The following is a 12,166-nucleotide window of genomic DNA, read 5'->3' on the forward strand; positions in this document are numbered from 1 at the left end:
CCAAAGTCTTCATAGCAAGTACAAAGACCTTAAACAAGTCCAAATAGTTGCTTCTAAAACTCGTGGTGAGCTTGAGACGAATATTTCTTCCCTGACAAAAATATATTTTCTTTAGAAAGTAACAACTCTGCTTTGAAAAGTAAAATTTCAAAACTAGAGGAATAAATACTCTCAGAAGCTTCTGGTACTAATTGTGTCATCAAATATGACAGATCATTCCACTACTTTCTGGCTAAAAGCATAGATAGAAGCAAAATGGTTTCCATGGTCTATGGAGTTAGCATAAATGGAAATAAAGGTCTAGGTTATACAGAAACTGGAAAACCTGACGAAAGTCAGAAGGTAAAACTAAAACCTCTCTATGAGCATTTCGTTCTTGCTGGCACTAAGATTGACTGTTCTGCACATACACGGGAGAAGAACTTAGTTCTGAAACCTAAGTATCATGCACAAATTCCCCTTGATTGTCCTTCTACATAAAAAACAAGGTTTTAAGAAACTATGGGAAAACTAACAAAATAGGACCCAGAAAGTGGGTACCTAAGGATAAGATAATTTATGCTGCAGACCCCTTAGCAGCTCATTTAAGACACTAGTCATGGTACATGGACAGTGGATACTCGTGACACATGACGGGCATAAGGCATATGTTCAAAGATTCGGAACTTAAGCCTGAAGGCTTTGTTGGTTTTGGAGGAAACCAGAAAGGGAAGACCATTGGCTCTGGAATTGTTGGTAATGGTAAACTTCCTTATATTACTAATGTCATTTTGGTCGATGGTTTGATGTATAACTTATTATCTATTAGTCAACTTAGTGACAATGGTTATGATATCATTTTTAGTTAAAAGTCGTGTAAGGTTGTTAGTCAGAAAGATGGAACGGTCCTCTTTAACGGAAAGAAAAAGAACAACAATTATAAAATCATACTTTCTGATCTTCAGGATCAAAATGTAAAATGCTTAATGTTTATTAATGAGGAGAAATGGGTATGCCATAGACGTTTGGGCCATGTTAGCATGAGAAAGATATATCATCTAAATAAGCTTGGATTAGTCAGAGGCTTACCTAATCTGAAGTTTGCTTCAGATGCTCTTTATGAAGCATGTCAGAAAGGCAAGTTTTCTAAAACTTCTTTCAAAGTAAAAATTGTTGTTTCTACCTCTAAACCGTTAGAACTTTTGCACATTGATTTGTTTGGGCTAGTGAAAACGTCCTCTATCAATGGTAAGAAGTATGGATTGGTCATTGTTGATGACTATATTCGTTGGACATGGGTAAAGTTCTTGAAACACAAGGATCAGACACATTCTATGTTCTCTACTTTCTGATCACAAGTGCAAACAGAGAAGGATTGCAAAATAGTCAGAGTCATAAGTGATCATGGTGGTGAGTTTGAAAATAAGAATTTTGAAAATATTTTTGATACAAATGGAATTTCCCATAATTTCTCCTGTTCTAGAACTCCAGAGAAAAATGGGGTTGTAGAAAGGAAGAATGGGACTTTGCAAGAAACGGCTTACACCATGATCCAAGAAACTGATATGGTTAAGTATTTATGGGTAGAATCAGTTAACGCAACATGTTATATTTAGAATGTGATTTCTATTAGACCTATTCTAAGTAAGAATCCTTATGAATTATGGAAGAACAGAAAGCCCAACATTTCTCATTTCCATCCTTTTGGTTGTGATTGTTTTATGTTGAACACTAAAGAGAATCTTGACAAGTTTGATTTTAAGGCACATAAATGCTTATTGTTAGGATATTTTGAATGCTCAAAAGGCTACAGAGTCTTTAACACTGAGACACGAACTTTTGAAGAATCAATTCATGTTAGATTCAATGATAAGCTAGACCTTGAAAAGTTAAAGCTAGTTGAGAAATTTACAGATATGAAAATCAAAATTTCAAAATCCAAGGATGAAGATTCTGGAGATAAAGTCTCAGAAGGAAAAGCTAAGGATTTTGAAGCAAAAGACTCAGAAGCGACTCAGCCAAAAGTTATCGTTGGTCCTACTCATCAGAAGAATAGTAGATCAAGAACTTATCATTCTGAAGAATTGATTCTGGGAGATAAAGATGCACCTGCCAGAACTCGATCCCCATTCAAACCTTTTGAAGAAACTCTTATGAGTTTGGTATCTTTGATAGAGCCCGCATCTATTGATAAAGATCTTCTGTATAATGAATCGATTCTGGCTATGGAAGAGGGACTGAATAAATTCACCATAAATGATGTTTAGGATCTTGTTCAGAAACCAAAGGGTTTCCATGTCATTAGAACCAGATGGGTGTTTAGAAACAAGGTCAATGAGAAAGGAGAAGTTGTCAGAAACAAGGATCGACCAGTAGCACAAAGTTATAGTCATAAAGAAGGTATAGACTTTACATAAACCTTTGCACCAGTTTCCAGGTTAGAGTTTATTCGTCTTTTAGTTTCGTTTGTAGTAAATCATAACATCATTCTGTATCAGATGGATGTTAAGAGTGAATTCTTAAATGGGTACATTTCTAAAGAAGTTTATGTGCACCAACCCCATGGTTTCGAAAGTTATCAAAATCCAAATTTTGTTTTCAAACTAAAGAAGTCGTTATATGGTTTGAAACAAGCTCCTAGAGCTTGGTATGAAAGACTAAGTAACTTCCTTTTGTAAAATGATTTTACCAGAGGGAAAGTGGACACAACACTCTTTTGCAAAACCTTTAAAAATGATATTTGGGTTGTGAAAATTTATGTTGATGATATTATACTTGGTTCTGCTAATGCTTTGTTATGCAAAGAGTTTGCTTAGTTAATGCAGGAAAATTTTGAAAATGACTTTGATGGGATAACTTAGGTTCTTTCCGGGGATTCAGATTGATCAACATTCATAAGGAACATACATCCACTAAAGCAAGTAAACAAGGGAACTTCTGAAAAAGTTTAACTTGTCAGAATGCAAGCCAATGAAAACCCCAATGCATCCTACATGCATTCTAGAGAAGGAAGAGGTAAGTAGTAAAGTAGATCAGAAGCTATTCATAGGTATGATAGGCTCTCTCCTTTATCTAACTACTTCTAGGCCTAATATTTTATTAAGTGTATGTTTGTGTGCTCATTTCCAATCAGATCCTAGGGAGACTCACTTAACTGCTATTAAGAGAATCTTTAGGTATCTGAAAGGTACTACTAATCTTGGTTTATTTTATAGAAAATCAAGTGAATACAAGTTAGTAAGTTATTGTGATGCTGACTATGCTGGAGACAAAATAGAAAGCAAAAAGTACTTCTGGAAGTTGTCAATTTCTCGGAGACAATTTGATCTCGTGGTATAGCAAAAGGCAATCAACAATTGCGCTTTCGACAACCAAAGTTGAGTATATCGCAGCTTCTAGATGCAACACTAAGATACTCTAGATGAAGAGTCAGCTAGAAGATTATCATATTTTTTAGAGTAACATGCATATTCTCTGTGATAATACTTCTGCTATTTGTTTATCTAAGAATCCTATCTTGCATTCTATGGCTAAACATATTGAAATAAAACATCATTTTTTACGTGACTATGCTCATAAGGCTATCTTTCATTTAAAATTTGTTGATATAGACCGTCAATGGGCTGATATCTTTACAAACCCCTTGTTGAAGATAGATTTGTTTTTATTTTGAAAATTTTATTTATGGACTCTTGTTCAGAATGAAAAGATGAATTTCAGAATGTTAAGCTTCCAGAACTCTTGATTAGGTTCTGAGGATTTATTGTTGTTTGATTCTAAGACATAAGCTTTCTGAAGTGAGGAAGTTTCATGAATCAGAAAGGTTCTGATCAGAAGCAATCTTATCGACTTATCTTCTTAATTATGAACAATTGTTACATTTAATGATTGTCATTTCGTTTGACATCATGTGGTTTTTAGTGGTGACAGTTGTCCCACTTTCTGAGTATATGTGATGTTGGTGTGACACATTGGGTTTCGTTTTCTTGGAATTAGGTTAAAACTTTTACGCTTCCCCCTATGTCGGCGTATCTTTTATTTTTTCATCATTACTATATTTTCTATATAAACCCACCTTATTCACATTTCACACTACGCTCACTTTACTCCCATATTTTTTCTCTTTCAAACCTTCAAACATTTTCTACAATTGTTCATCATTCTTCAATGGTTGATCTTCAAAAACAACAACAATCTTCTCACTCTGCTGCCAAAGAAATCAACCCAGTTATGGAAGGTATTCCCTAAATAACTCTCAACACTCATGTTCATGAACTTATGGTTCTCTATGAAACAATAGTCCACTTCAAAAACCTAAAGGATAACGGTTTTGATTTCACTAAGATTATGGAATTCCAAGGGTGGAAATAATTCTTCGAAAGGTTGACTGGTCCAGTATATGTAGTGCTTATGAAGCAATTTTGGATTCATGTTGTTGCTACAAAGAACAAAACATTTCCTTCGTCATGAACAAGATGATTATGGTTACTGAGAAATCTATTTCCGATTTGATTTCTCATAATGGATGTGGAAAAAGGGTGTACAATGTCAAGACTGATGCAAGGAGAGAGGCTATGGTAGCATCAGTAATCTTAAAGGAAGGAACTAAGCTTGATGAAGGCAAAGGTCCAAGTGCAAAAGACTTAACTGATAAGTTAAGGGTATAGTTCATGATAATCCTGGGTTGCATTCACCACAGACCCAATTCAAACTCTTATGACTACATCAACACTTCTCAGAAGTATATGCTACTCTTTCTGGAAAAAGGCTTCAAGTTGGCGCTTCCAGCTATCTTGTTCAAGTTTCTCAGGGACTCCATAAGAGAAACTAGAAGTTCTTCCAAGAAGGGGAAGTTCATTTTCAACGGAAGATTAATTTAAGAAATTCTGGTGGAGACTGGTATGGTTGAAGACCATATGATAAGTGGATTAACTTTTGAGCTGGTCAAGGATGCTGAAAAGTTTTTCAGGGAGAAAACTCTCAAAAGCATGGGTCTTATATCCAAGATTACTAAGCCAGATTACCTTCCTACCAAGGAAGATATATGTGGAACTAGGATTCATATGGATAATTTCCCAATCCTCACTAAGATTGATCCTCCAAAGGTTCTGGCATTCTATCTTGATAGTTGTGTTGAAGAAGGTATTGTCCCATTGGTTGATCCAATTAACCTGCCAGAAACTTACCCAGATGCATATGGGAAGAGGAAGAAAGAAGCTCGAGGAGAAGGAACTTTTGGACCGCAGAATAATAATAATAAGAAGAAGGTTGTTGCATTTATGGATGAAGATGGGGTGCCCATCAGTGAGCACCAGAAATTAATGATTCTAAAGGATACTTCTGGTGTTGTCCAGCGATCATCCAAGGCTTCTGAAACATCCATTCCTGCTAAGTGTTCTACAACTAAAAATCTTTTTGTTTCTGATTCTCATAATTCTGAAAGTGTCTTACCAACACAACCATCTCCATCTCCATCTCTATCTCCATCTCAGAACATCTTCATTATTCCAATTCCACAACCACTACCCACAAATATATCTCTTGTAGAACCCATTACAAAAACTCCTACAATTTCTGAAACTAAGTTATAGCAACCACAACAACAACAAATACCACAAATACCACCTCCTCCAAAGAACCTATCATCACTCATTCCACCACCATCTATTATTATTTCTGCTCCCCAGCCATAAAATCCAAATACAACACCCAGAATATCTCCTTTGAGAGATTCTGGCGACCTAGAGTCTGAGGGTACTCCCAAAGGCTTATTTAACTTTGAACAATAACACATTGTGTCTGATTCTGATGTTGAACAATCTTCAGACTTTCCATCTCTTGTTCCCAACATTTATGGCCCAAAACCTAACCTAAACATTGTTGATTTTTCTATCAGATATCATAGTCAACCCAAACCTAAAGAACCTAACATTGGTAAGATTTTGAGGAAATTTGAATCAGATTCACAAAGGTGCCTTCACACTGCTATGTGGACTAGTGTTCTATCCACTAATCCAACAGAAAGTGATGCGGCTTAGAAAGCTTATAGGGGATGGGTAAATTCTAAAATTTCTAAGCTGAATAACTTAGGATACAAAGTTTCTATAAGGAATTTTCGTTCATGGTTTGTACCTACAGTGGAAGCCTTAAGGTTGTGGTATGCTCCATTATGTCTTCCAGCTCCATAAATTGTGGAAGAAGCTAAGGAGACTGAGGAATATTTTGAACACCAAGATGTTCTCATGGAAGACACTTCTGCTCAGTTGGACCGAGGAAAGCAAATCGCTTCTGAAGATCAGCAACAAGACTGTGAGCCAGAATAACAAATTATTGTTTTTGAGAATCTTAAATCTGCTGGAATCTCTTATGGGGTTATCCCTGAAGTCATTTTGAAGAAACTTGATGAGATGAAAGAAGGGAGTGTTATGGTTATACAACATTTGGAAAGACAGGATCTTCTATTCGAGATGATACTTCCCAGACTTTCACCGCCTCAGAACCAAAACCGTTAGTTTTCAAAATTTTATGCACTTTTGTATTTTATTTTGTCTAATTGTTTTTTTGTTTCTGCTTTTGGTAAACTTATGTACTTTTTTACTTCTATCATTATCAATGAAATATTATCGTTTCCTTATTTTATTTTGTCGATGTCTTTTTTACTGATGACAAATGGGAAGAAACGTAATTGATTTTGATATACCTATGTTCGTGAATCAAAACCCAAACATTTTTAATGTTTCTTCTAACAATAACTTTAAAGAAAATTTTGTTAGTTGTTTTTCAGGGAAAGTCAAAGAACATCAGAAGATTTTGAAGTTTTTTAGATCAGAACTTAAGTTACCAGTTTCTGAAGAAATGATTTACTCTTTGAGTTTGAAGTTTAAACTTCACTGTTTGAGAAAGAATTCCAACTAGAAATAGCCAAGCATCAAGTTATGAGGAATTATGAATTCCATGTTAATCAGAATTGATTCAACCAGGTTTTAAAGTTCTAACCAGGTTCTTAAGCTCTTTAAGAAGGGTTTTTGACCAGGCATTAAATATATTTCAAAATGAATCAGGCTCTAAAGCTCTTTCAAAGAGTTCAACCAAGCTTCTGAAGTGAAGTTTATCAGACTGTTGACTTTGACAACAAGTGTTCTGGATAAGTTCAAGCAACTTCTGAAAACAAACCAGTTTCTAACGAAAGATCATTCTGGTTATGCAAAAAGGTTAATCAAGAAAGTGTTCTTTCATTCTGATTTTACATCTCAGGGGGAGCTTTGTGCTTCTTTGGGATGTATCTTTATGTGATTACCATGTTGTTGTTTTCTCAACAATCTCTAGCCTTCCTATAAGAGGGTTACTTGCATGACCGACTACAAAATCCTGGACTTAGTGTTTAGGGTGTATGGTTTTTTGGTAAACAGTGTTCTTAAAAGGTTTTAAAAGGTGTAAACGCAACTCTTGATGAGTTAGGTAGGTAATAAAGGAAATGGAAAGTGGAAAGGATAAAGTACTGAAACAAAAGTATAAACGATAAAGCAAGAAAGAAAAAAAGGTAAACTTTGTAAGATTAAATGACTTGTAAATATAAAGTGGAGGCAAAATACATTTTTGTGAGGAGAGTGACTTTTTTCTCGTAAACGCTTTGATACTTCAAGCTTTACCCCTACTGCAAATGTTCAAATTTCCACCCCTTAGAATTTCACCTAACATTGGCTTAAATACTAATTGAAAATAACCGTCTGAAAATTACAAAACCTTCTAGTGGTGCCACGTGTCGGTCTACTTCCCCCATCTTGGAGAATAACTGCCCACGATCTATTTTCGTGCCCACGTTCCCATTCTCCACTCAAAACCTTCGACTTCGACCGAGGCTTGCATGTGTCAACCTACAGACTCGTCCACCCTCCTGTCGAGGAGCCTCCGACAGGTCCCCTGGTCGAAATTGGCCTTTTCCCTTAGCTGAAATTGGTCAGCTAACAAATTTCCCCCTGAAAAGACTTGCTTCGACATGAGCGAGTCGATCGAGAAGCTGGCCTTTTGATGTTCCATATTTCGGCTAGCTGTCTTGTCATTACTCATGACTTCATATGTGATGATGACTATTTTCGGCCGCGCGATTTCCAAGACACTCAACTATCATTAGCAGCTATCCCTAGGTCGTGGGATCTCAATCGAAACCCACTAACTCTTCTGATTACTTCCTACCCATCCACTTGTCAATCACCTACTTATCGACTATTCACCTCACTGGCTTATAAATAGTCTTTTCTCCTTGTTTACACATTCTTCTGCTTCCATACTCACGTATTCTCTTGCTTAAACCTTAGACATATTTTTGCATTGCACTTTCTCGCACAACATCTCAAAAGCCTCAAACCTTTTCTTTATTTCACAATGGCTTCCTCATCTCACGCAAAAGAAATTGTCTCTTATGGTACTGGTCACAATCCCATCACCTTCAAGCTTACTGCTAAAGAAGGGATGAATCGCATTCCCCAACCCTCATCATCTGATGAAGCCATTATCAAGAACTGGCAAAACCAGATGGTGATTCCTTTCGTGGTGGACAAAAAGCTGTTGGCTTTCCACGGTCCCCTTACTGACAAAAAATCTTCTCCAAAGACCCTCGCACCATTCTTTCCTGGGTATAAGCCTGTTATGCCTCCTGCTTTCGACAGATTTGTCGTGCTTGACGTCAGATTCATGTAAGCGAAAGCAAGGGTTTTTCGATCCATGCCCACTCCTGGCAACAAGGAATACTTGGCATGGCTTAACAAGGTTTAGCTCAAACATCAAGACTAATGGCAGAGTGTTGAGATTTTCGACCTCATTCAGGTATCAAGGCACGACGACCGTGTTAACCCTTGCATGTTTTTGGCAACCCTTTACTTTTGAGAAGGTTCGACTAACACCTTCTTGTTGCCCTGTGGGATGCTGACATCCACTCTCTTCGATGTGGAAGCGATTACCGACCTTTCTCCCTTGGGAGAAACTTTCAATCCAACCCTTTTGACAGATGATACTTTTACGTTTGGTCGGGCCAACCTTCTAAACTATATCGAAGACCATCACAAGAAAGACTCTGTTGAAGTGTCTGACGAAGAACACATAGCCTTCCTCAGCTTGTGGCTCTCGTACTATGTCTTTTGTCCTGGCTCCCTGCAGATAGCCAAAATTTATATTGCTCTGGCGATCCAGATCCATGAGGGTTGACATGTATCGTTGGGAAAATTACTATTGACTTCTTTGTACCAGGCCCTGGGGTTGGCAACCTTGAAACTGAAGCTCCTCTCCAAGACACCTAAGGCCCTGAACATGTCGGGTCCTTTGTGGCTCTTGCAACATTGGCTAAACGCTACCTTTGAGTATCAACCGGGATACACAATGTCGGAGCATCTTATGCGATTGAACGAAGACCAATCGATCGAAGGGGCCAGATTGGCTTTGACAACTTGTCAGAAGACTCCAAACACCAGTATCTACATGAAATATTTGAATATGTTCATTGAAGCAGACAAATTCGCTCCTGGCATGGTGCCGTTTACTGATAGAAACTTCGGCCCCAAATGGTTCAAAGATCCCTTTCCTGGTATCTCTCCACAAACTGCGGCTCAGTCGAACGCGATATGCAGGGCTTTCCTGACTCCAACCTTGCTGTCATATAGGATTGAACCAGGGTCGAAGGGATTTGGTTTCATGAGCTATCAGCAAAACCTCGTGGCTCGTCAACTCGGCCTAAGCCAGATGGTCCTGAAGCCACTAGTATCTCATGATACCGAAATTGTTTGGTTTGGTAGAAAATTAACAGCCGATGATCATAGGGATTTCCTCAGTTTCTTCCAATCCACTAATCGTTACAAACTTCGAGTTTTTAGGTTCCACCAATCGTTTCTGACAACTGCTGATTTTGATGATTGGTGGAAGTTCTACTACAATCGTGCTTTCCCCAGCGACCAGTTTCTTCAAAACATGGTCGATGCACTTTCCACCCTCGTCGGCGACATACAGCCTCCGCCTCCATCCGTCAATGCTCCGAACCCAAAAATCCAAAAGCCTCAAATCGACGAATCCCCTTCAAAAAGGTACATGTACAATGACTTAGTTTTTTCTTTAATTGGTGTTATGCCAATTTGAAGGTTTTTTGCTTTTAGGGTCGAAAGAGGGTCACTGAACCAATTTTGGCGAAACCTCCAAAGAAGCAAAGGGTGCCTTCGACCCTGCCTCTGCAGGTATGACCTATTCATCTTGTGAATAAGTTTTTTACTAATACTTTTTATCACCTCTTCACATGTCTCCATATTCAGGTCTCCGAAGAAGTTCCTGTGGCGGAGGATAAAGACTTAGACGGGAGTGTGCACTCCCACACTTTCTCTCCATCAAAAGCACCTCCCAAAACTCCACCTACGCCTACACGTAGGAAGGAGGATCCGGCCTAAAAGACTCCGAAAAAGGTGGCTCCTAGGGCTTCCCCGATAGTCCAAGAAAATGTCGAAGAGGTTCCTACCCCCCGGATTCAGAAAGGACTCCCATTGCTTCACCTCCCGTCGATCTCCAGGTATTTTCCCATACTCCTCCCATTTTGCATGGGTTTCTTCTTGCTACGTGATCTAACACTTTTATTTTTCAGGGACCAGTGGGCTCCCCAATTGAGGTCGAAGTCAAAGTCAGAGATTCGGCCGAATGTCCTCCCACTGATATTGCCTTAAGCCCTCAACAACAAGTTGAGTTTCAAAATGATTCCCTAGTGACCTCTCAACTTCCTGCCTCTCCACCACCTCTTGATGCGAACGTGGCTGACGAAAATGCATTGGCCAACATTCCGACCGCGAATGACATAAGGCTAATCAAACACAGGAATCCTGTAGAGGCCTTAAGAAAATTGCAACAGATTCGTCATTTGTCGACTGACGTACCACCTCTATCAACTACTGTCGGTGATTCCTCAGAGCTTCATGCCGAGGTTGTTTTCATCCTTCAGCAGCTGAAGGCGTCACTCTTCGATGATGGATTTTTGGGGGCTCTTGGAAAAGATGGGGAGGTTGCTCGTGATATCTTCAAATTTCTCGACTCTCTGGCCCTCCGCGACTTTCCAGCATGAATGGTGTAGTACTTGTCGAGTTTGATGCTTTCTTTACTCAATTCACCAAGGACATGAGCCTCTTACAAAATGATGATCTTCAGATAAACATGAAACTTAATGAGGAGAACATCGAATGGAATTCTAAGGAGGCTTGTGAGCAGGAACTCGACGAGTTCGAACACAAGAAGGAAGAGCGCCTTCGTCAGCGGGAAGCCTTCGATCAACAAATCTCCGATTACCAAGCTCGGATCTCTGAACTCCATAAAAAGATTGCTGAAGTGGAAGTGCAAAAGGCTTCTCTAGAGACAGTTGAGGGGACCCCTGAGCAGGAGGCGATCGAAAGTGAGGTCATGAGGGGAATATCTCATGGGGAAAGAGCCCTCAAAATCGAGGCTGGCATCAAGTATTTATGCGGGAAGAAAATCTCTCTGGATAATAGGCTTAGGCATGAGATGACCGTGTTTAAGGATTTTAAATCTAGGTTCCCCATTTAACTCTTTGCTTCATCTTATTGTAGGTCTGTCGACCATATTTGTAATGTCCTCTTGGGACAATTTTCTAAAGAAACTTACGTTTGGATATTTATCTCTTGTAGCATATGTTTATATTTCTTCAAGTACTTTCCATTTATTCTCAATACCTTTTGATCCCCACTAAGTTCTTTGATTTCACACGCATTGTTACTGTACGTTCGAGTTACTTGAAATGGTCCTTCCCACTTTGGTGACCATTTACTTAGGGTTCGATCTCGATGATCCATAGGCAAGATTACTTTCCAAACATAATCATTATCAGCAAAGGTTTTTTCCCTTACCTTCCTATTGTATACCTTGGCTACACGCTCCTTTTGCCGGATCATCATTTCGACTGCGGCCAATCTTTCTCCGTCTAAATCAGCCAACTCGTCGAACATCATGTTACAATATTGCTTTGACTGAAGTTCATTCTGACGCTGGACTCTGACGAACTGTAGGCATATCTCTACCGGCAATATGGCATCGTGACCAAATGTTAGTTGAAAAGGCGTCGAGTTCATCGCCTCTTTGGGGGATGTTCGACATTCCCATAGAATTTGGTCCAAAGTCATGTGCCAATTATTTGATTTTTTAGAAACATGCT

At 38.7% G+C, this 12,166-nt stretch overlaps 1 protein-coding gene across 1 annotated transcript; it reads right to left on the minus strand.

Moving 5' to 3' along the window:
• Positions 1-11,615: 11,615 nt before the first annotated feature.
• Positions 11,616-11,963, minus strand: LOC127121828 (uncharacterized). The gene has a single exon (XM_051052265.1). The coding sequence runs from the start codon at positions 11,961-11,963 to the stop codon at positions 11,616-11,618; it is 348 nt and encodes a 115-aa protein (XP_050908222.1).
• Between the last annotated feature and the right edge of the window lie 203 nt (positions 11,964-12,166).

The sequence above is a fragment of the Lathyrus oleraceus genome, chromosome 2, assembly GCF_024323335.1.
Source record: "Lathyrus oleraceus cultivar Zhongwan6 chromosome 2, CAAS_Psat_ZW6_1.0, whole genome shotgun sequence".
Lineage (NCBI taxonomy): Eukaryota > Viridiplantae > Streptophyta > Magnoliopsida > Fabales > Fabaceae > Lathyrus > Lathyrus oleraceus.